The 19,521-nt window shown below is 41.3% G+C and overlaps 1 protein-coding gene across 4 annotated transcripts; it reads left to right on the top strand.

Moving 5' to 3' along the window:
• Positions 1–29: 29 nt before the first annotated feature.
• LOC117426951 (N-alpha-acetyltransferase 25, NatB auxiliary subunit-like) lies at positions 30–18,649 on the top strand. 4 transcript variants are annotated; one of them, XM_034925529.2, is made up of 24 exons: positions 30–166; positions 1,791–1,876; positions 2,476–2,614; positions 2,720–2,838; positions 3,694–3,768; positions 3,850–3,957; positions 4,264–4,342; positions 4,651–4,762; positions 5,235–5,324; positions 5,445–5,617; positions 5,795–5,907; positions 6,249–6,456; positions 6,579–6,668; positions 6,847–7,027; positions 7,474–7,573; positions 7,849–8,000; positions 8,143–8,268; positions 10,344–10,575; positions 10,914–11,037; positions 11,121–11,186; positions 11,807–11,904; positions 12,363–12,473; positions 13,035–13,181; positions 16,801–18,649. In XM_034925529.2, exons 1-24 carry the CDS (start codon positions 109–111, stop codon positions 16,921–16,923), a joined length of 2,910 nt encoding a protein of 969 aa, XP_034781420.2. In that variant the 5' UTR covers positions 30–108; the 3' UTR covers positions 16,924–18,649. The 4 variants fall into 4 exon arrangements, with proteins under 4 accessions (XP_034781420.2, XP_034781419.2, XP_058889219.1 ...); XM_034925528.2 differs by having other exon boundaries at positions 31–166; positions 6,249–6,477; XM_059033236.1 differs by lacking the exon at positions 30–166 and adding an exon at positions 183–294 and having other exon boundaries at positions 6,249–6,477.
• Positions 18,650–19,521: the final 872 nt, after the last annotated feature.

The raw sequence follows: 19,521 nt of genomic DNA, 5'->3' as shown, positions 1-19,521 counted from the left end.
TGAATATTTCCTATCTGTTGTCCAGGTAGAATGACCCGAGCCTGTTTCTCTAATACTCCCCGAGCAGCTTTCACCGCGCATGCTCCGTTTGCAGTCTGATATCCCATCATGGCGGCGAGGGGCCATGTGCAAGATCCTAACGACAGGAGGCTTAGACCGATTTACGGTAACGGTGTACTGCTTTGAGTAATTCAAAGACTCGTTACAAGTGTGGATTTTTAATAACATAGCGCCCGTTTCGGGCCCCTCCCAGATCTCGGTTAAGCTCCGGTAAAGGGATTTGTAAATACAAAGGTGTGCAAAACAGACTGCAGGCCACGACCGCAGCCTCGGAATCGGGTGACCCTTGTACCGAATAACCGGTATCTTCCTCCTGTGGCTCTTCTCTAATGCCTGTGTTTTTTTTAAAGCGTTTAAGTGAGCTGATCGGTCCAACAACCGCACGTGGAAGGCTGATTTTTGCAATCAGTGAATGGTTGCTTATGTGAAATATGTAGTTGGTGTTTTTATTTGTGGCGCTAAACTGCATTTTTTTGTTGTTGTTTCAGATCAGTTAGGAGACAGTCGTGTTGTTAACTTGACAATCTCTAGACATGTTGATGAACCCGTTGCAGTTGTTACTTAGTGTATGAAATATGGGACAGCATGTGTTAAACTTGGTAATATTTTACTGTGCCCTGCGTAAATTCTTGAGCAGCCGGTACGGTAGCAAGGTAGGACAGCCATAGTGTAAAGAGTTTAATGTTTACATGTATTTTCACCAGTTGTCCTTAACAAAACTGAAAGTTATCACACCAGATTGTGTATGTGTGTAATATATATATATAAATGAATGAATATTTTCTAGTAGTACTCGACGTATTAGCTCTGCCTCTAGTACAGCGAATCTAGCTCGCTAGTGTGTGTAGTTGTTAACCCAGGAAGACTTTTCAAAGCGGTTACTGTAAAGTCTTTGCTGTCACGCTGCTTTCCCAGAGTAATGGAGTGGTTTTTTGTGGCTAATGTTAGTTTTGTAACCATCGTAATGTACCGTGAACGACGTTTGTTTAACTGGCACACACGTCTAGATTTAATCTTTGTATAGTGGCAGCAAGTTTACAGATATCAGCCAAGGTTTCATCAAATGTGGTTAAACATTTAAACATTTCTGCTACATTTAATCCATGCATAGTGTCCCTCAGTCTGGGGCAGGGTTATATAGACAGCTTTTTGGCAAAACCCATACCGTTTATACTGTTGAGAATAATCTTGTTATTGATGTTCATTGCTGCAGCGTTTCATGAGAATGTCTTTTAAATGGTTTAGACAGTTTAGATTTCAGCCTTTTCCATGGGTAATGTCTGCAGTGTGTGGCACACAGCTTTGCTATGCCATATTTAAAGCCTGACATGACATTTCACTCTAGTGATTATAGCAGGGAACTGGGCAGGATCAATAAACAGGAGGTTACTAGTTAGTCCTACTGACTTGCAAACAAGGTGGTTATTAGACAGGAGGACAGGAGGAACCGCATCGTTTTGCTTTGGTTTGATTTGATAAAATCCCTGCTCTTGTGCTACAAAAATCTCTTGTAGATGTCCTTTGTACAATCTGCAGTGTCAGCATGGCGTATTCTATCTTATTGATAGGCAAAGGAAAGATGAATTTTGCATTATCACCACCTGTGTGTGACCCTTTACTACCAGCCAATGTCTAATCTCCATCTCCGTGAGCATTTACAATGGGAAAAGCAATCTAGAAGCGGTCACTGTCTGGTAATTCACACTGGAAATGCGATGCTTCTCTTGCAGATTACCTGGACAATGGCAATAACAAGATGGCAATCCAGCAAGCCGACAAGCTGCTCAAGAAGCACAAGGATCTTTACTGTGCTAAAGTGAGTGGGCGTGCATGGCAGCACCACTTCAGGAGTTTAATATTCAAGTATTTAATGATCCTTCGACATGCACGAAGCCAGGTCCACACCTAGCAACCAGCTTGTGTACTTGAGTTGACGGCTGCCCTCTTAAGCATTTGCACAGAGTAGAGCCATGTGCAATCAGCAGGCAGATGGTGGACAGTGTGTTTGCTTGCAACGGTTCCCACTAGCTAATAGCAAATTGCACAAAGTGCCTTTCAAAGCAAAGAAATATAAAATGATTGCTGCTTAGGTGTAGAGCCAGCTCTAGAAACTGTAATTCAAGGTGCTTTGGTTTGAAAATGTGTCCATCATACTGGCTCTGGCTTTTGTTCAGAGCTTTTTCTGTTTTTACAAACCTTTGGTTTGTTCAGCCCTGTTTCGAAACTAGGGACAACACTTAATGCAGTTATATCCAGTACTGGAAACAAATCTGACATCCTTTATTTGCCTTTTAGCACACTGGCAACCAAGTAGTATTGTATGTTGCTAATCAGTTTCATATTGAATGCAGCATGTCCATTTTTTTGCGTTCAGATTTTGAATGCAGCTTGATGACTGAAGGTGTCTTCTTGCAGGTCCTGAAGGCGATAGGTTTACAGCGGACGGGCAAACAGGACGAGGCCTTCACCTTGGCACAGGAAGTCACTGCTCTGGAACCCACAGATGATAACTCTCTGCAAGCGTTGACCATCCTCTACAGGGAAATGCACAGACGTGAGTTTCCTTGTTAACATCATGTTGTTCCTACTGTCTCTAAGTTGCCATTACCGGCTTGAAGAAGCTTAAAGATGTATTCTGTTTTTATCTGGTTCACTTTAGCGGAGTTGGTGACCAAACTGTATGAAGTTGCTGTGAAGAAAGTGCCCAGCAGTGAAGAGTATCACTCTCATCTCTTCATGGCTTACGCACGGGTAGGGGAGTACAAGAAGATGCAACAGGTGGGTTTGCTTTAAATAAATACATTCACGCATCATAATGTGCAGTGATCTGAAATGCAGAGATATTGAACAAGCAGTGAATCTTTCTTCCAGCTCTTGGGAACTATATGGCACATGGCATGGTATTATCAACTCAAATCCTCCTGTGTGTCTGGGATGTAGAAGTATTTGGTACAACTCATTTGTTGATCTCCTGTGTGTACATTGTGTGAACATGTTGAGGGTGGGGTTAGGAACTTTGTGGGGGTGCTGTCAACCCTTGCTTAAATATACAGATTTGTGTTCTGATGGGTGACGCACAGGGCTAAGCTAGGAGATCATGATATTTAATACCCGCTCAGACACTCCGTATGACCTTGGCAGTGTGTCTTCACTTCCTGCAGTCCTGTTGTGGGGAAGTTGCAGGACCCCAGCTGAAACCAGACATTAATAGCTGCGCCTTGCTGAGTAAATAGCAGACTGAATGATTTAAAAAAGAAAATACCAAATTAGAAATAAGACTGACATTGTCAAAACAGTGAAGATGCGTAATGCTGTCATAATCCATCATAAAAAAGGTTCTAATTTGTGTCATTTTACCCAAAATGAAATTGTGTTCATTTTGTATTCAAGTCTTCAGAACAGCTACACAAATGTAATCACCTCACTTGACCTGTCATCAGTCCCTATGGTGCTGTAGTGCAGTGAAGCCCATGGACAGTATGGTACCTGTAATGCAACAGAAGGATTCAGAGTGTTGAACTATCTAGTGTATGTTCACCATTATATCAAAAATGAAGCAACACCAATTCTGACTTTAATGAATGAATGAGCTATTGCAGAATCCTTTTTCATTTTTCTATATTGATGTTGTAGGCTGGAATGGCACTTTACAAGATTGTTCCCAAGAACCCCTACTACTTCTGGTCAGTGATGAGTTTAGTGATGCAGGTAAGTGTGGCTTCCCTCAGTAATCAGCAGGTGTTTCACAAGCCTTGCCCTGTTGATTACTCCTTTCTGCTGTTCGTGCAGGCGATCTCTGCGCGTGACGAGAAGCTGTCGAAGACCATGTTCCTGCCGCTGGCTGAGAGGATGGTGGCGAAGATGGTCAAAGAGGAGAAGATTGAGGCAGAGGCTGAAGTGAGTTCAAACTACAGAGGGGAACGCACAGCTCTTAAAGGAGTATTAGCACTAGCAATAGGATTACTGATCCCCCTTTTCTGAAGATCTTTTGGTTCTTTTTTTTTAATGCTTTGTATTTTATACTTCAAGTTGGAATACACTGATTTTTCAAAGACCTCGCTGTAGATGGAAAGTAGCCTCTGCTTCCTGATACCTGCTCACTTGTCATAGTTCAGAATCACTCCAATGGTCTCGCTGCAGTCAGACCTACCGAAGGTGGCAGCAGTTTGTCTATGGCCTGTTTACATTTGTTCATCTTGACAGGTTCAGCTTTATTTCATGATTCTGGAGCGGCTAGGAAAATACGTGGAGGCTCTGGAGGTGGTGAGGGGGAAGCTAGGAGGTAAGCAGTGAGACCAAGCATTGAGAGAGCTAGCTTTCTTCATGACTGCACACTTCTGGGGTGAACAGTAACATGCTCAAGTGAGGACTTTGTTAACAGCTTTCTCAGCTCACCACATACTCTATTGTAGTAGAGTAGATCATTGTAAGTACATTTTACAATTGAGATTTGATTTGTTTTAATGCATGGCATTCCAGTGTTTTAAGAGAGTGCGAGTCTTCATCACAGTGGGTTGTTTGAACCCCTGCAATGAAATCACGGTGTAGTGTGAGCCATTGTTGTTACAGACGGCACTCGTTGTGTTTCAGAGAAGCTGACCAGCGAGCTGCAGAGCCGGGAGAACAAGTGCATGGCTCTCTACAAGAAACTGGACCGATGGCCTGAGTGCAATGCGCTCTCCAGAAAACTCTTACTGACAAAGTGAGCTCTCTGCACTGGAGTCACCTTGGAACCATGTCATATTATCCCAGCCCCCTCTTCTCAACGTCTTTTTATTGCTTGTATTCTGTTCCTGTTTGATTCCATACCTGCTGCTTCTTTCAGATGATGTTCTTATCACTTTCGTATTTTTTCTTAGAGGCATCCCATTCACCAACTGTCTCTCTTTAAATCAGCACGGAGGTCACTGCTTGACGAATGCAACTGCTTTTCGCAATTTCTTTATATATTAATATATTCAGATGGTGGTGATCCAACAATATGACTGAGCTGTTTGCTTGCAGCTTTTGTTTTCATGGCTTTTACACTAAATTCAGTTGTGACTTTTGTGAGACATAAAATCCCAAATATTGACACCCTATCTAATATTTATGCGGCTTTGTTTATAGATGCTTTTATACAGGAAATGTATTTGTGTATAATGATTCAGCATGACCCTGCTGTGACCTTTCAGCCCAGATGACTGGCAGTTCTTCCTGTCCTACTTTGATTCCCTCTTCCATGTGATTGATGAGTCCTGGTCCCCACCTGAAGAAGGCGAGCAGTGAGTATTGTATTGTGTTCCAGCGATGTCTGTTTTTAATATACTGGTGCTATAAAACAGTGGCACGTTTTTGTTTTAACAAATGAATCCTGGGTTGGTTTTGTGTTTTTTGTTTCCCAGTTCGTTGGAAGGTGAAGTGGAATCCTCTGTAGCACAAGCTATTAAATTCGTTCTGGACAGGATTTCCGCGGAGGAGACGAAAGGATCCCGACAGCTGCGGGGACCATACCTGGCCAGACTGGAGCTGATCCAGAGACTCAGACAGAGGGGCAGCCCAGAGGAGAAGGAGCTGGGTAAGCCCAGCACAGGGTGCCATGCTCCCAACACGAACGAGGGGGAACTGGGACAATTTTCTACATGCACATCTGAAACGAACTACAAAAAGAAATACCCATAATAAGTTTGAGGTCAAGACAAACCCTCTCTTGCTCTCTTGCTCTCTTGCTGAATTTCTTTTTCTCCGTCTCTAGGAGAGCCCCACGAGCTCATGTTCCAGTACTTTGAGAAGTTCGGGGACAAACCCTGCTGCATTTCTGATCTCAAGATATTTCTGGACCTTTTGGCACCTGACCAGCATGTACAGGTGGACTTCAAAATTTGAGTTCTTATTTATCACTGTTGCTATAAACTGATATTTATTTGATCCGTCTCTTCAATTTGTATTATTTTTGCTGGCTCTCCTAATTTCTTCTTACAGTTGCAGTTCATAGTTGCGATATTTAATTAGACCAGAAGCAATTCAAAACTCTGTATGCAGTCTTATCCCATATGAAGTGAAGTTTTAACCCATAGCTACAAAAGACTGCTTCAACTGCAGGGGTATCCAGTATAAAAAGATTGTCAGTGGCGTCAAAGATAAATGGATTGGGGCACCATGCTTGTGTAAAGATTCGAATTGTTCTGTGGTTCTCTCCTCTACCCCAGTTCATTAACAGGGTGATGGAGACGGTTCCCCTCACTGCACCTGCAGAGGACGCCATTGCGCTGCCTGCCGACACCAAAGCCCTGCAGAGACACCTTTGTGTGGTGCAGCTGGCCCGGTCCCTGGGCCTTCACCACGCCATGGACCGGGAGCACAAACTCAGCTTGATTCACGAACTGAAGACGAGGTACCGACACGGGCTGGAATTCGGTAAGCTGAGGCTTCCTTCAGGTGGGAATGAGTTTTCTGTGTAAAAACAATTCACATTTTTAAAAAGGCAGCCTCCGGTCTGTTTTACTAGGTTGTAAGAAAACTTTTCTTTCTTCAAACAGGAAAGTCCAGCTTGAAAACTGAACTGCAGTACTCGGATGTGTATTGTCTTCTTGCTGCCCATGTGTTAATCGATATGTGGGCGGAGACCGGTAGGTGAAGTATCTCTTTGGAATTAAGTGTTGTCTATGTGAACTATTCCAGTGATTTGCAGGATAATTGTACAGAGCCTGTACATTTCCTTGTGTGTGCCTGTTAAGTGTTCTGTATGTCCAGGGATGATAATGGATAGGTGTCTTTGTTAGACTGAAAGTCTCTTTTGATTTGCAGGTGAAGAGTGGTCTCTGTGGCAATGTCTCGGGCTGTTGGAAGAAGGTCTGATTCAAAGCCCCTCCAACGCCCAGTTTAAGCTGCTGCTCATTCTCATCTTCTGCCGACTGGGGGCATTTGAGCCTGTTGTGGACCTTTACTCTAGCCTGGACGCCAAGCACGTACAGCACGATACCATAGGGTGGGTGCGAGCAGTCTTTAATACTACAACTTTTTATAGGCATATGCTCTCGGTCACTTTTGTGACAACATCACCTCCTAGCAATGCAGCCTGGCAGGTGGAGGCACAGAACTGGAAACAAGATTATAATTTCATGTAATGCAACAAAGCTTGACTACAGTAGCAATCCCATGGCTCTCTGCAGTAAATGCTCTTTTCAACAGCAGCCATGTCAAGGTGTCGGAAGAGTGTTCTGTAACAACTGTTCATTTTAAAGGTGGTGGTAAGATTGACACTAGATGGCAGCATATATTGACCAGAGCTGTTTTAACATGGCCTTGGAATGCTTGTATTGCAGGAAACACTGTATTCAAGTATCTAGTCTCCCATTTGATCGTGGGTTTAGATTAGTTAGTAAACAGCCAACTGGCTTCATGTTCCCCTTTTTAATTGAGCTTGCTTTGCAGGTACCTGCTGACGCGCTACGCAGAGTCCTTGGGTCAGTTTGCTGCTTCTTCTCAGTCCTGTAATTTTTCACTCAGGTTTTTCCACTCCAACCAAAAAGATGTAAGTATGGATGTTACTGCTTACTTGAAAAGCTTTAGCAATACATTAGCTCATCAGTTCAGGGTGCGATCGTTGAAATGCTGCACCTGTGTGATGTCTTGAGTGAAGCCCAGTCCGCTTGTCCAGCACCCAGTCAGCTTTTTGGTAAGCAATCAGGCTGCATTGGAAAATAACATATATTCCTGTTGTATTTAAGATGTGGAGGTTTTGTACATCGCTGTGTTTTTTTTAACTGATTTACTTGAATTTTCTTTTTTTTTTTTGTTTGTTTTTAGACCTCAGAATATATCATTCAAGCATATAAGTATGGTGCATTTGAAAAAATCCCTGAATTCATTGCCTTCCGGAACAGGCTAAACAGCTCACTGCATTTCGCTCAAGTTCGCACAGAAAGGATGCTGTTAGACCTTTTCCTTGAAGCAAATATGTAAGTTTACATACACATAGAATGTCTTTGAATGTTGTGGATGGAAGGATAGTAAGAGGGTATCAATAGACTAAATTATAGTGTAATAGGAATTCTTTAAGAAACGGAACCAAACCACTAATGACTCTGCTGCTTTTGACAGATTATCCAGCTTGGAGGAGAATATTAAATCCATGGGTCTGTGTCCTGAAGAGGATGATATTCCCTGGAATGATATGAGGGACAATCGGGATTTGACTGTTCTTGCCAGCTGGGATCCAAAGGACAGGTATCACTACTCTTTCTTTTCCTGAAGATTTATGTACAGCTATGGTCAAACGTTTTGCATCGCCTAGAATTTTAGGAAAGAGACAATTACAAAAATTATATATATATATATACAGCTCTGGAAAAAATTAAGAGACCACTGCAAAATTATCAGTTTCTCTGGTTTTACTATTTATAGGTATGTGTTTGGGTAAAATGAACATTTTTGTTTTATTCTATAAACTACTGACAACATTTCTCCCAAATTCCAAATAAAAATATTGTCATTTAGAGCATTTATTTGCAGAAAATGACAACTGGTCAAAATAACAAAAAAGATGCAGTGTTGTCAGACCTCGAATAATGCAAAGAAAATAAGTTCATATTCATTTTTAAACAACACAATACTAATGTTTTAACTTAGGAAGAGTTCAGAAATCAACATTTGGTGGAATAACCCTGATTTTCAAGCACAGCTTTCATGCGTCTTGGCATGCTCTCCACCAGTCTTTCACATTGATGTTGGGTGACTTTATGCCACTCCTGGCGCAAAAATTCAAGCAGCTCGGCTTTGTTTGATGGCTTGTGACCATCCATCTTCCTCTTGATCACATTCCAGAGGTTTTCAATGGGGTTCAGGTCTGGAGACTGGGCTGGCCGTGACAGGGTCTTGATCTGGTGGTCCTCCATCCACACCTTGATTGACCTGGCTGTGTGGCATGGAGCATTGTCCTGCTGGAAAAACCAATCCTCAGAGTTGGGGAACATTGTCAGAGCAGAAGGAAGCAAGTTTTCTTCCAGGACAACCTTGTACTTGGCTTGATTCATGCGTCCTTCACAAAGACAAATCTGCCCGATTCCAGCCTTGCTGAAGCACCCCCAGATGAGTCCAATTTTCAGCTTTGCCCAACACCTGGTCGTCTAATGGTTAGACGGAGACCTGGAGAGGCCTACAAGCCACAGTGTCTCGCACCCACTGTGAAATGTGGTGGAGGATCGGTGATGATCTGGGGGTGCTTCAGCAAGGCTGGAATCGGGCAGATTTGTCTTTGTGAAGGACGCATGAATCAAGCCAAGTACAAGGTTGTCCTGGAAGAAAACTTGCTTCCTTCTGCTCTGACAATGTTCCCCAACTCTGAGAATTGGTTTTTCCAGCAGGACAATGCTCCATGCCACACAGCCAGGTCAATCAAGGTGTGGATGGAGGACCACCAGATCAAGACCCTGTCACGGCCAGCCCAGTCTCCAGACCTGAACCCCATTGAAAACCTCTGGAATGTGATCAAGAGGAAGATGGATGGTCACAAGCCATCAAACAAAGCCGAGCTGCTTGAATTTTTGCGCCAGGAGTGGCATAAAGTCACCCAACATCAATGTGAAAGACTGGTGGAGAGCATGCCAAGACGCATGAAAGCTGTGCTTGAAAATCAGGGTTATTCCACCAAATGTTGATTTCTGAACTCTTCCTAAGTTAAAACATTAGTATTGTGTTGTTTAAAAATGAATATGAACTTATTTTCTTTGCATTATTCGAGGTCTGACAACACTGCATCTTTTTTGTTATTTTGACCAGTTGTCATTTTCTGCAAATAAATGCTCTAAATGACAATATTTTTATTTGGAATTTGGGAGAAATGTTGTCAGTAGATTATAGAATAAAACAAAAATGTTCATTTTACCCAAACACATACCTATAAATAGTAAAACCAGAGAAACTGATAATTTTGCAGTGGTCTCTTAATTTTTTCCAGAGCTGTATATGTGTGAACATAATTTAGATATTTTATTTAACATCATGTAGTCAAAGAAACTACAAAATCATATTGCAAAAGTCTACCGGAAGGCGTAATAGTAGTACGGTATTTCTTGTATTTCTTGTTAATTTTCAAAATGTCACATTTCCTTAATTTGTTAGTTTTTTGATAAGTATATGGAAAACTGCAAAGCGGTATGTAATTCAATATGTTAACGTCACATTATTCATTCACTTTATGAAGCAAAATGAGTTCATTCTGTCGGGTGATGCAAAACGTTTGGCTGTAGCTGTAGATGTTTGAGGCCAGTCTGATTGTGTTGGTGCTGTGTGTTGTTTCCCAGGCAGCTCTCTGAAGAGCACAGGCGCTGGTCTCTGGAGGAGGAGACGCTGTGGCTGCGGATTCGCTCCCTGACCCTGCGCCTGATCGCTGCCCTGGCGACTCTCAACCACACCGTCGAACCAAACAACTCTCAGAATGGAGTGGAGTGCAAACCCAACACGCTGCGCTCGCTGCTCAAACAACTGCACTTTGCTCTGGAGTCGGGGAAGAGCTTTTCAGAGAGGAACGTGCAGGTAGGGCACCCTCAACCGGCCTGACTATGTCTATGTATGCATCAGTTTTACAGCAGGGTCTGGTGCTCGTTTTGTATACAGCGTTACTAACAAGGCTTCTCTGTAATGCTACATGAAAGAGGTAGACAGCAAAGCAGGCTTATACATTTTAGGGCGGCAGTATTAATGTCTGTCCTTGTTGAGATAATTAAAATAGACACCATTGTGTACAAGGGGAGAAAAGATGAACAAGGTCTATAACTGTAGTATTTCATATTGCATGCTGCCATGTACACTTCTGACTGAATGCGTGATCTGTACGTGTCCCCTGTACTCAGTACCCCACTCTTGTCCTGCAGTACCCGTTCCTCGGCCCTCCCTCCACACGCCTCGCCCCCGCCCTCGCCAGCGGGTGCTTCCAGTGTCAGACGAGCGCCTTCCAGTTTGTTAGTGACGTTTATGATCTGGACGCAAACGGCATGGGTAAGGTTTGAAGGAGAGGTGTGTCATTTCATCCTGTCTGTTGTATCACTGCCTCTGTCACAGAAGCATCTCCTTTCTTTCAGACGACACAACCGAAGTCCAAGAGAGCATAGGGAACAGTCTGAAATCTTTATTAGTACAGTTAAAAGGTAAGTTTAAAATTTAAAAAGAGTGTGACATCAGCGTGTATTCAAGCAGGTAATGTTTTATTTCATTGCAGGTGAAACTCTTGACTAATAAGATTTTACACTGGGTCCATTCAGTAAAACTGCTGTAGTGTAGACTGTCACTCCTACTGTAATTGCCTCTGTCTGCTCATTTTATTACAGTTGTTTGTCAGCAGGTGGCAGTGTCTGATCTGCTGTAGCACTTCAGTGTTCTCGTCCCTCATTGCCAGAGCCATTAATTGGCGCCACTGTCAAGTAAACAAGCTCTGGTTTCCAACATCTAAATGTGTAACATTTCCTATTCTGAAATTAATCCACCTATATAATAATCTTATTTTTTTGGTAACTCCCTAAACAGCATGTTGGTATACACTTTGGAAAGTTAGAGATTGCTGTCTTAGAGACATGCATTTCTGTGCAATATTCAGTGAGCCACTGAATTGCAGCAACTTCATGAAATATGAATGCATTCTCCTCTCTCTCTCTCTCTCTCTCTCTCTCTCTCTCTCTCTCTCTCTCTCTCTCTCTCTCTCTCTCTCTCTCTCTCTCTCTCTCTCTCTCTCTCTCTCTCTCTCTCTCTCTCTCTCTCTCTCTCTCTCCAGACATATTTAATAAATGCAAAGGGGATCTGTTGGAAGTTAAGGACAGCCAGTGTAAAACCAAACCCTCCATTTTAGAAAATCTAGTCTTCTTTGTTGAGGTGAGTTTCTGTCTTATTTTGCTTTTTGGAAACAGAAGAAAACTGAATCCTAATAGAACAGTCTTTAATCATGTTTAATCAAAGACCACAATAATGGGGAACTTGAGCATTTGTAAATCCCTAACCAGAGATGGAAATAAGACTTGCAGAGCAGTTTCACCCATTCCAGATTTCAACATGTTCTTGATTAGCCCCAGTGTATTGGTAACAAGTTCAGGTGACCTATTGAACTCCAAGTAGAACCAGGAATGGATCAAAGTGCTATGCAATGGGAGTCGTCTTTTCATCCCTGCTAACAGAGGCATGGTTTGTCTTGCAGTCCACACCAGGCTTTCCCTTTTGTATACATAGCATATCTCTGATTGGAGGACAGAATGGATTCAGTGGGTCTTGTTTGTAGCATGTCGTCAATAGGGCCATTCTGTTTCTAATGTCAGCCATGCTGTGTTTTCTTCCAGACCATCTCCATTGTCCTGTGGGTGTCGAGTTACTGTGCTAATGTTCTTCGGCCTCTGAAGTCCAATTTACAGAAAAAGAAGAAGAAGAAAAAGGAGACCAATACAGCAACGGTACTGCAGGATTCTCGGGGACTGCTTGAATGCTACTGGTTTGACTCTGCTGTTACCTTCTGAACAGTATATGTACTGAGCCAAACAAGACGTTGGATCTTCTTAGCACATTCATCATGAGGTCGTTTCTAAAGAGGCCACTTGTGTTTTAATGTGGAGTCCTGTTCTGGATAGCACTGTGTTTTCTGGTAGCCACATGGCATAATCGTGGGGGCAAAATATATTTTTTATCACTTTAAAACACCGCCATGAAAGTCAAACTTGGATGACATTGAAGAAGGCATTAGTCAAATCTTTTGTCTACCTATCTTTGGCACAGATTATATATTTTGTATTTTTTTTTTTTTTTTAAATAGTGCCAGGGGATTTCCGTGCTTTGTGTCCACCACTCCCATAAGGCGTAACAGATAGGTGGTTGATGCAATGCAGGGTGATTTCCTCAGTGCTATAAAACCCCATTAAAAAAAAAAAAAGTTTTTTCCAGGTATTTATGATTAACTTGCAAATCATTGATGTAGCCGTAAACATGTACTTTCTGAAGGATTTTATTTCCGTCCACAGCCTCCTGTGTTTACCCGTTACCAGGAATATGTTGCATCGCTACAGACTTTAATCTCCGAGGTTCTTGATCACATTAAAGGGCTGGAAATTACTCTCACTGCACTGAAGCTTGAAAGCCTGTCTCTGGAGGACAGCGCACTGTCTGAGGTAAGATCCTCCTAACAGTTCATCCTGCAGCACCTTCTTAGACTGAAAGTGTTTTCACGTATTTAGGAAGGTGGATTGCCTTAAGCCAAAAATATCAGCCCTCTAGTCTAGGTTTTTGATGTAAATTGATCACAATCATGCAAAAGAGCATCTATGCAAGCAAGCGTCTTAACCACTATGGGTACACAGCTTTTAACCTCATCGATACGGCACGAAATCTGGAACTGCATTGCTTCTCACAACACTGCCTCTTGCTCTTTCCCATGTAACCTTGTTTAAGGTAACTTGTGTGTGATGTCAGACTGCTAGGGGTGGGGTCGTATGTAAGTGAGGGTCTTGGTTTGCCATCAGATATAGTTTGAGACCCCTGCTCTAGGCTTCAAGGCTTCGGGTGTTTAACAGAAGGCATTCAACTCATGAAAGATGATTAAACAGGGTTTTTGTTTATTTTTTATTACTGTATAGAAGTTTGACCCTAATCCCACACAAATAGCCTTTTGTCAACACTTATTTCTGCACTGATGGCTGTTGTAAATATTCATGGCTAAATGTACTATCGTACCTGATGAGGTCGTCTCCTCGTGGCTTTTTTCTAATTGGCTGTAAAAGTTTCCCTTGATTGTGCAGATGTAGTCTGCAAAAGACCTTGTCAAAGCATCCCACATAATAAGCAGAGACATTGACTAATGCAGCTTGACTGAGTGAGCTGTTGAAGGGGAAGCCCTCTTCTGATTTTCATGGAGATTTGCATTGACATAATGGCGTAATTAGCCAGCTTTGTTATCCTCCGTTCGTTAACCAGTACTAACAAACACGTCCTACTTTCATTTTGAGATATAGATGGAGAACTTGATATGGTTAGCACAAATATTTAAGGACTCTTATTGCTGTTGAAGGGTAGATGCAATATACAGTAGATGGTATTCATGCCCTCTGATACTGAATTTGGTATGTCTGCAGATATTTATGCTGTTAACACACTTGTTCTGTATATAAAAGAGGTATTGTATTACACACGCACATTGGTCTCTGTATTCTCTCTCGCATCAAAACATAATCTCTTTGAAAAAGTGTTGTTAATCTGGATTTTCATATTGACCTCTGTTAAACATGCAGGTATAAAATATCAGTTTAAAGCTCTTCACTGTATGAATTGGGTTGAGCGATAACTAACGCAACATTTTCATAGGGTATAGTAAATGTTGTAAAGCTCAAATGAATATCAACACATTATAATACGCATAGCCATTGTGATTTGTTACTGTAAAATAAGTAGTTCTGGTAAGCCGTTCTACAGTATGTGGTGGAGTTTATTTGTGAAGGATTACAGGAAGCGCTCTGTACAAACAGCCCAGACCAGTTCTACTTCGTTGTAAATGTCAGCCAGCACAACCCACACTGCTTCGATAGCGTTTTAACCCATCAACTGAAAACTGGTTTTGTTAAAGAAAGGCAGCAGTCCGAATGTATCTCTTATACTTCCACAGTGTGAGTGAGATGAGGGCTAGATCGCTTCTCTCCTATTTACAGGTGTTACAGGGCAGCGCTGCAATGCAAGATTCATATTTAAATACAGTATAGGCTACAGTAAGTACAAATAATACTACTAAAATACAATAAGAACTAGGATGCAACAAGTTATATCTACAATGATATATTAGTAGTGCAATAGCTGAGGATCCAGTAGGTCAGGCAAGTCCAGTGCATGGTAGGAGGGGCAGAGCAAGAGAACTACATGTATTTAATGATGTTGTTGATTCAGTTTTAAAAATCGTGCACAGTGTCTGGAAACTATCTCCAGCAATATATGCAGATGGGGGGGCAATACATACTTCTGTCCTGATATCTGATTTACAGAATGTGATTTATCCTGTTAAGGTGCATACTGTTCTTTCCCTCCCTTGTAGTTGTATTAACCCTTTGCGGTCCATTGTCGGACCTGGTCCGACATTGCAATTATTCCTATCAGGTGATTGTCGGACCCTGTCCAACATCATTATAGAAACGCAAAAAACGGGTTTCTAGTCGTTTTTTCTCCGGAAAAAGCCAAGAAAACCATTCAGTGGCCGAGTGGGAGCGACAGGAGCCGAGACAAGTCGGGGAAAAAAAAAAAAAAAAAAGGCGTATCATGAATAGTCATACATGGTATCAGGTATCAGATAACGGGGGCAGTCATAGTAAACAAGCTGGCTGATAGTGCGTCAGCGCACAGAGAATACGGACATTTGCAGAGCTTTTCTGAGATGTTATAGTAATATAATAATCACTTGGATCGCATTATTGAGGAGTTTGGTGATAAAACGAGTGATCAGGAGATGATTGATCGGTATGTACGACTATTATTATTATTATTATTATTATTATTATTATTTATTTCTTACATAGGTGAAAGCTATAGCGAACGAAAGGGTGGGGCAGGGCTGGAGATGCCTAGTGAGTGCTTTGTTGTTATGCAGGGCCTTTTAAACCCGTTTGACTGTGAAAAAAAATATTTTTAAACAGCGCGTATAAAATTAACTGCGCGTGTGAAAATAAATTAGACCTGGCGTGCCTGACGCGCATTTAATAAATGGACTGCAAAGGGTTAATACTAGAATCTGTGCTTTGCTTCTAATCTCCACTCGTTCCCAGCACACGCCATCACTGTTTGCAAGCAACGTCAGTGAATTCACCTGGCAAATTCAGTGTAAAACTAAGCAGTAAAGTCTCAAATAGATAATTGCCTACCATCAAACAGTCAGATATATCATACTGATATGACAGAAGGACTGATTGATAGCAAAAAAAGAATGACAGAATAACTTAATACCACTTCATTTACCAAAATGAAAATAATTTATTATGGATGCTGAAAAAACACTAACAATACGCTGTGCAGCGTCAACGTAGAAATCTGTCTGTGTGAACTTCATGTTTTTATTCCATTAGGAACCTACACAAAGGGGAAGTACATAAATATAATATGTTTTTGTGTAAAAGATAAAAAATAACAGACATTGTCTGAAATCAAATGAACTGAAGCACAATCTCATAAGTGTGTCATTGTATGTTGAAAGACATGGAAATAGAATAATCTAGCTAGAAAAAATAAGTCAATCATTTTTTTGTATTTTTATTTTTTATTATTTGTGCATTTTTCCTGTGGGATATCAGACAATGTCCGTTAGGTAAACTGTTCCCCCACTACTACCACTAGTTGAATGAAAATTTATTTGAGTTTGTTTCAAGGACTCGAATGATAGACTCGGGACTCAAGGTTTGGAGGACTCGACTACAAGTCTGCTACTAGACGTGATTATGTACAGTAGATCCTGGGATTATTAGAGTTATACAAACAAATGCAATGTCAATACTTTCAATCAAAGTCAAGGCTTAATAATGCATTTACTGAAACAGCTGTGCTTGTCCCAGTCTTGTAGAGCTTAGTTTGGCTGAATGTTTTGATGCTCGACTGTGCATAGAATTCTGATGTGGGATTGTGTCACATTATATACATTGGAATCCATCATTTAACTGGTCTGATGAATCGATTTAATAGACCAAGATTAAAGGCTCTACTGAAGCTGAGACCCGTAATGTCATGTTTACAGCCTCTTCCCATCATCCCTTGTTTTTCCAGGCTGAGAGGAAGTTTACGAAGGCCGTCAGAGGGAAGGTTCAGAGCAGCTACCAGCATTCCCTGCAGGAAGTTGGCGAGCTCCTCAAGAAGAGATTGGACACCCTGAAAAGCCTGAAGATCTGACTGGCTCCAGCAAGCTGACCTGAGCGATCCTCAATGCCAGTCTGTCTACCTGCGAAATCCTGAACTTCCTCCTTGAACGCATGAAGGACATGTCATCTTAAAAACGTTTTTAGAATAACTACTCCAAATAAATTATTGTACATAAACTCCACAGGAAACAAACAAAAAAGCTCCTGCACTGGGCCGCTTAACTTTTTTTTTTTTCAATACATATTCATGAGCATATACCAACACATTGTATACAACCCTATCTCCACGGACCTTCAACATCTCTGGGGGTGGGAAGTACAGTTAGAAGCTTTTGTATAGTCCTGTATGTAGGGTGACTCTAGCAAAGAGCCTTCATCCATTGAAAGGCGTTTAATTTATTGACTCTTAAAGAAAAGAGTGACTCGTTACTCTGGAGCTTAGAATGAACTTTTTTTAATTTGTAGGAGCTAGCAGAAAATTTAAGCTGGACCAGCAACAACGTACAAGTTTGCATTGTTTAAAACAAAGCGAACCACGACACAACCACACACTAGCACTGCAGGGCATGGACATGAACGGTTACAGCACCAAAAGGGTCTTCAAATTGGAAGGATCAAAATACACCAAATCAGCTGGTGACCTTTCATAGGCTGTCAGTTTGTTCAAACTTCCAGAAACAGATCCAGGTTCTGTAAAGTTTTTGTTTCTATATTTTTCCTGGAACTTGGTTTGCATGAACATGAAAATGTGCATAGTGTAATAACGGTGCCTGTCACAGAATGATAAATATCATTGCCCGAACTGGGAGGATTTTAATATATAGGTGACCAGTTTTCCAACCAAGGGGCCTGAACAAGGCAACTACTGAAATACATGTGTGAGGCTGTGTTTAATTATAGTAACCCCCTTCTCTTTGTCATATCAACATACTTTTTAAACACAACAGACCTGAAAGATGTCTTTGACAAGTAGCGACAGACAAAATAATTAGGGGGCACAGGTAGATAACCTCTGTTCCTCGACCAATGAAAATTACAGTTCACACTTTCTTATTGACTAAAGTCAGACCGCTCCTGCAGCAGTCCTGTAGGTCACAAGGGCTACTGGGTACTGTGGGGATTGCAAACTAGACCCTTAAGTCTACCTGGAGATGGCAGTGGGTCCTGCAGGCTGTATTGCCAGGATCATTGGTCTACACCAGTGGTTTTCAACCCAGGTCCTAAGAAACCAGAACTAATAGCTTAATGTGTATTATTTTCAGCTCTTAGACAGTTGGAGATGTCCGCTATAAAAGGTTATAAATAAAATCACTGGTCTAGACTAAGAAGTTTTACTGTTTTAAAACATCAGATTCTATTTTAAAACTGAGTTTTACCATTTCATTTCAGCATAAGTGGCTTGCAGGAGGCCAGAGGCTTTATTTATTGTATTGACATGATCCTCCTTGTTTTTACCATGTTATGCTCTGCAGTCCAAAATGAAATCTAGTTCTAGTAATAATGTGGTGTGTGTCTGAGAGTTTGTGTTTAAACTGTTGCACTCGTCCATTGATGACATCATGATGATGATAATAAAAAGCTCCAGAAATAAAATATTTTAGTCCTGTCTTGGTAAGATCATTAATTCAATATACAAAAAAACATATTCACAAAAGTTCTGATTTCTGACCAGCATTGTCCGATGAAACTTGTATTTAAAAATGGCTGACAATCTTTGTAACATTGTCATCTGCTCTAAATAAATTTTGTTAGAAACACTGGAATTGACAAGATTTCTTTCTTTTCTAAGTACTTGTTGGGTGAGTTGAAGTTTATGGCCCATCCAAACTGTCAAGAAAATAACTTTACTAGTATTCAGCATGTAGTTCTGTGAATAACATTATTAGCAATTAATTTTGTTCTCGCTGCCAGGAACTAATACAAACAAAAATCATGTCATGATCAGACCACTTGGGAAACTTCCTGCTCCAATTTAAAAACATGTTTGAGGTTTTTTTCTGCTCATCACAGCTGTGCTGATGGAAATTCCAGCTACTGGTGATGAGCTGAGAGACGGAACTGAAAAATATTGTCTTACAAGATTAAGAGGAGTAGACAAATGATTTGAGAAAGGGCTTTTTTATTTGATGTGTTGCACCAGCTTAACCAGCTCCTCAACCAGTACCAGAACCAGCATGACCAGCTGAAAACCATCAGCTCTGACTAGCTTACACCAGTGCTGGGATTGCCATCAGGGTGTAGATGATTGTAGCACTAGTACAGCCTGATTTTTAATGCTGTATTGAAATCAGATTGACTGTGTTGGGCTATACTGGCTAAAAGGAACAAAACAATCATTGTGTAAAAGGGAAGCAGAAGCAGAAACCAGAACATTTCACAAGTCTGTAAGAACATGAAATCCATGTGTGTTTACAAAAGGACAGCTTTTCCTATTGTCTACCAGACGCTGCCTGAGCAGGTGGGAAATTATGAAAGCATGTTGGGACAAAGGCAACTGTGACCCTTAACCCTGATCCCACACTGCCTATTAGGAGTCATCCTATTAGTGAACTGCAATTTAAAACTGCAGCAATAATCTGAAGATTGCTTAAAGATCCAGAGATTGTTTCCACTGGAACTGTAATGTCCA

This window comes from Acipenser ruthenus, chromosome 11 (genome assembly GCF_902713425.1).
Source record: "Acipenser ruthenus chromosome 11, fAciRut3.2 maternal haplotype, whole genome shotgun sequence".
Lineage (NCBI taxonomy): Eukaryota > Metazoa > Chordata > Actinopteri > Acipenseriformes > Acipenseridae > Acipenser > Acipenser ruthenus.
This window is presented reverse-complemented; position numbering and strand designations above follow the sequence as displayed.

Excerpts from the sequence above, each read along its gene's own strand:
- LOC117426951 (XM_034925528.2), top strand. The coding sequence starts at position 109 with ATGGCGGCGAGGGGCCATGTGCAAGATCCTAACGACAGGAGGCTTAGA. Across the intron at positions 3,769-3,849 it reads TGATGAGTTTAGTGATGCAG|GCGATCTCTGCGCGTGACGA; the intron begins GTAAGTGTGGCT and ends CTGTTCGTGCAG. Across the intron at positions 4,343-4,650 it reads GGTGAGGGGGAAGCTAGGAG|AGAAGCTGACCAGCGAGCTG; the intron begins GTAAGCAGTGAG and ends GTTGTGTTTCAG.